Source organism: Psammomys obesus, unplaced genomic scaffold (genome assembly GCF_907164565.1).
Source record: "Psammomys obesus unplaced genomic scaffold, mPsaObe1.curated_primary_1811, whole genome shotgun sequence".
Taxonomy (NCBI): Eukaryota; Metazoa; Chordata; class Mammalia; order Rodentia; family Muridae; genus Psammomys; species Psammomys obesus.
Window position 1 is genome coordinate 15,174,339 of NW_026585504.1, and position 4,578 is coordinate 15,178,916.

General features: G+C 41.8%; 1 protein-coding gene across 1 annotated transcript in view; it reads left to right on the forward strand.

The window, feature by feature from the left end:
- Window positions 1-4,572, forward strand: part of Ttbk2 (tau tubulin kinase 2) — a 97,537-nt gene extending 92,965 nt beyond the window's left edge. Inside the window, exon 15 of the mRNA XM_055629173.1 lies at window positions 3,571-4,572. Within this exon, the coding sequence (XP_055485148.1) occupies window positions 3,571-4,033 (463 nt within the window). The 3' untranslated portion in view covers window positions 4,034-4,572. The remainder of the gene's footprint in view (window positions 1-3,570) is intronic.
- Window positions 4,573-4,578: the final 6 nt, after the last annotated feature.

Below are 4,578 nucleotides of genomic sequence, written 5' to 3' on the forward strand. Positions count from 1 at the left end.
TGTAACAGTGTCTTCGAGTGTACTTTACTCCATGGCAGCAGTGTAGCAATTTTTTCTTTTGAGCTTGCTTTCTTCAGTCCCTTCCACAGGCCTTAGGGCACACTACAGATTGAGGTTAGTGCATTTGGTTTTCACTGTGGCAAAATAAAACTAATGTAAGAGCCAGGCATGGTAGCATACGCCCTTAATCCCAGCACTTGAGAGGCAGAGGCAGGTAGATCTCTGTGAGTTCTAAGCCATCCTGGTCTATAGAGTGAGTCCCAGGCCCAGGGCTACATAGAGAAACTTTGTCTTGGGAACACCTCCTCCCCGAACAATACCACAACAAAAATCTAACATAAAATTTACCATGTTACTCATTTTAAGTGTCCCTTTCAGTGGCATTAACTGAATTTTGCCATCATCACTATCTACTTTTAGAGCTGCTTTCCTCATATAAAACTGAAACTACCAGCTAAAAAATAAACTTCCATTTCCAGCCCCCAGGACCACTCATCAGTTTTCTTTATGGTTTTAATTATTATAAACATTTCATGAAAGTAGAATCATACAGCATTTGTTCTGTTATAGCTGGCCTATTTAGCAGAAAATCTTTAGGGTCATTCATGTTTAGTGTCTACCAGAATTTCCTTCCTTTAAAAAGTGGTTGGTAAGAAGGGGACTTGTGCCATTTTGGTGTTGGTTTTATAGAGCTCTTGCAACTTCTGTTTATTTGCATTTGTGTGTATGCATCCGAGCATGCCTTTGCAGACACAGACATGAGAGGCAGCTTAGTGGGGAGGAAGTTCCCTCTTTCCACCTCATGGGTCTCAGGGATCGATCTCAAGCCACCAGGTTGACCAGCTGGCCCCACCTTAAAGCATTTTGTTTCATGTTTATTGTATCTTTGTCTTCTTTTCTATCTAGCTGATTTTTTTTATGTGTGTATGATGAAACCTTAGATTCCTTTAGTTTTCCTATTATGTAATTGTGCCTGTTTTCATTGTGGTCAACATGAAGCACACAGACTGTCCTGAAGTTCCAGCATTCTAATTGAGTTTTTAGCCGGGACGTGCCACTGTGTCCCTCTAAGTCTCCCTCCCCAGTCCTTGTACTTGTTCAAATCATAAGATTACATATTCATTTTATGTCCCAAAACAGAAGCATATAATTTAGTTTTGCTTTTGAAACAGGATTTATATAGCTCAAACTGTCCTTGAACTCCTGATCCTCCCACTGGAGTTACAGATGTGCAGCAATCACATTCAACTTGAATAACTGAATGTTTTATAAATATATTAGTCTGCTAAATATTCAGAAAAAAATTATAAATAGTTGTGAAAATAATAATCACTTTTATAACTGACTTTATGTATTTATATGTTTTCTTTATTCAGATCTTTATTTCCCTGAATGGCTTCAAGTTACTGTCCTCTCATTTCAGTGTGCAGTAACTTCAGCTAGTATTACTAGATGGCAGGTCTGGAGGTAATAGAAGTGATACTGAACCCAGACCCTCATGCATGCTTAGTACATACTCTACCTCTCAGCTATACTGCCAAGCCCCTAGCTCAGCTTTTTACCTCATAGTACCTACCTTCATTTATCCTTCATCTTCGAAGGATACTTTCTCAACATGGATTTGTAGAGCTTTAAAATCTCAGCCCTTGACCCACTGCCTTTTAACCTCCAGAACTTTTGATGAGAAGTTGCTTCTTTCTGGTTGTTCTCAAGACTCTTGACAGTTTGTGTGTCTTGGTTTGATGGTGTGTGATTGGGTTGCCTTGGGGTCATTCTGCTGGATATTATGTCTTGTTATTCATTAAATTTGGGGAGTCTCCAGCTGTTACTCAGGTAATCTCCACTTTCTTGTCCTTCTGCAACTCGTGTGGTGCCTCCATTGGCCGCCTTGCTGGCGCCTTGCCCTCTTCTTGAATATCTTATATGTGAGTCAGAGTCTTACTTTACAGTTTTCCTACTTTACAGTTTACTTTCTGCTTCTCACTGCTCAAATGTGCTTTTTAAAAATTTTTTTGTGTGTGTGCACAACCACTGCACTTACGTCTATGAGAGAGTCGGGTCCACTGGAATTTGAGTTACAGACCAGACAGTTGTGAGCTGCCATGTGGGTGCTGGGAATTGAACCAGGATCCTCTGGAAGAGCAGCCAATGCTCTTAACCACCGAGCCATCTCTCCACCCCCAGATTTCTAAAATAATTACATTCTATAGACTATTCCATTGCAGCTTTCTAGATGGAGGAGAAAAAAAAAAGTCCACAATACATACATCCTCTATTTAAAACCTTACATATTAATCAGCATCTTGTTCCTATAATCATTTACCAGAGACAGGTAATTTATAAGGAAATGGGATTAGAAGCTCACTGGAATTCCAGGTAGCATGGCACAAGGCCATGGCAAGTCCCGGCCTCCTTTGTCACGACACATGATAGCATGAGCACTGTGTCTCTACATATGCCTGTCTCCCTCCCATTGCTCACAAAACCACCAGGATTTAACCACAGAGGCTCTACTAATGATCTCATCTCATCTAGTCACTCATCTAGTCACTTCCCAAAGGGTGCACCTCTAAACACCACAGTCAGATTAAAGCTCCACCTTTTTGTTAATATTAGCATAAGACTTTATGAAGATGGTCCAGAGACAATCCATGCTACCATTTAAATTGATTATAAACCCAGCTGTGGTGACACACTTGAGAGACAGAGACAAAACAATCACAATTCAAGGCAATAATGACCTACACAGTGAGTTCCAGCCAGCCAGGATACATAGAGCCTCCCTCAGAAAACCATTTAAAACAAAAAACAACAACAACCAAAAAAACCTTGATTACTGCTAGACATGGTGGTAGTGATGGCATTCAGGAAGCTCTGAAGTAAGACAGCCTGACTGTATAGCAGAACCAGATCATAAATTTTTAAAAGTCTTATAACTAGTGTGCGTAAACTAGTATGTGTGCATGAATGCGTATATGTGTGTATGCATGCGTATGTTACATGATGGGTGTTCGAGGGATAGTGTTTGCCATAGTGTGTGTGTAGAGGTGAGGGACAACTTTGTGGAATGGGTTCTCTCTTTCCACCTTTTACATGGGTTCCAAGGATCAAGCTCAAGCCACCAGGCTATCATGGCAAGAGCATTTACCCACTGAGCCATCCCCCGGCCCCTCTTGGGACCAGGAATGATGGAAAACACACAAATAAGGTATGTTTGGCCAGGAATGATGGAAAGCTAGGAGATGGTGTAGATCTATAATCCCAGTACCTGGGAAGCTGAGGTCGACCTGGCCTGGGTCACAAACTGAGTTCCTGTCTAGTGTGAGCTACATAGGAAGACCCTGTCCAAAGAAACATTAACCAAAAGGTAAAAGACACAGCAGATACTGGTCTGTCCATTGTCACATACAGCATGTATGTGAAAGAGTAACTCAGTATCCTTTTAGTGTACTAAAGGTTTTGACATACTTGACATCATGATTTGGGATACTATGATTTTTACGCATGCTTAAAATGAAATTTTGAGGTCCTATCTCCAAAAAGAATTAATTTCTTCTCTATTCCTTTAAGGCTACGCAGATATAAAGTTCTAGGGAGTAGTAACTCTGACTCAGACCTTTTCTCTCGCCTGGCCCAAATTCTACAAAATGGATCTCAGAAATCCCGGAGTACTACTCAATGCAAGAGCCCAGGATCTCCTCACAATCCAAAAACACCACCCAAGAGTCCAGTTGTACCTCGAAGGAGTCCCAGTGCCTCTCCTCGAAGCTCATCCTTGCCTCGAACATCTAGTTCCTCACCATCTAGGGCTGGACGGCCCCACCATGAGCAGAGGAGTTCTTCCCCACATCTGGGGAGAAGCAAGTCGCCCCCCAGCCACTCAGGATCATCGTCCTCCAGGAGGTCCTGCCAACAGGAGCATTGCAGACCCAGCAAGAACAGCCCCAAAGGATCTGGCAGCCTCCACCACCATTCAGCCAGCTCAAAAACTCCCCCAGGGAAGAGTAAGCCAGCCAGTAAGCTCAGCAGATAGGAAGTGAGCGGGCTGTATCTCTGGGAAAGGTGTGAGGTCTTCCTCCTAGACCTGATGCATGTGTGTCCCTGTACTGTCTGTTTCAAACAATCAGTGTTGATCTTCTCTTGCAAAAGAAAGTAACATGATCAGTCATTTATAAGAAGACAGAGTGGAACTACCTAGTGCAGGTAGGAGCAGGTCAGGAGTCGATGCCTTTGCATAGGAAGCTTCAGTCCAGCAAAGTCCAAGGGAAAGAAACTCACTAAATGAGCTCATGTACAGCTGCCTTTGAAACAGAAAGTTGAAGATAGGAAATAGAAGGGGATTTTAAGTGATTTTACCTAATTTGTCAATCCTCTCCTCAAAAAGTATATAGCAAAAGTATTTGATATTTTTATTTAAAACTTCCTAACCTTGGAGAGTCATTGCGCAGACATTCAAATACATAAGAAGTCTATTGCCAGGAAACTATTACCTGGGTATATTTGGCTTGTGTGTTTATTTAGTGAACCACACCTTTCTTTCTTTCTTTCTTTCTTTCTTTCTTTCTTTCTTTCTTTCTT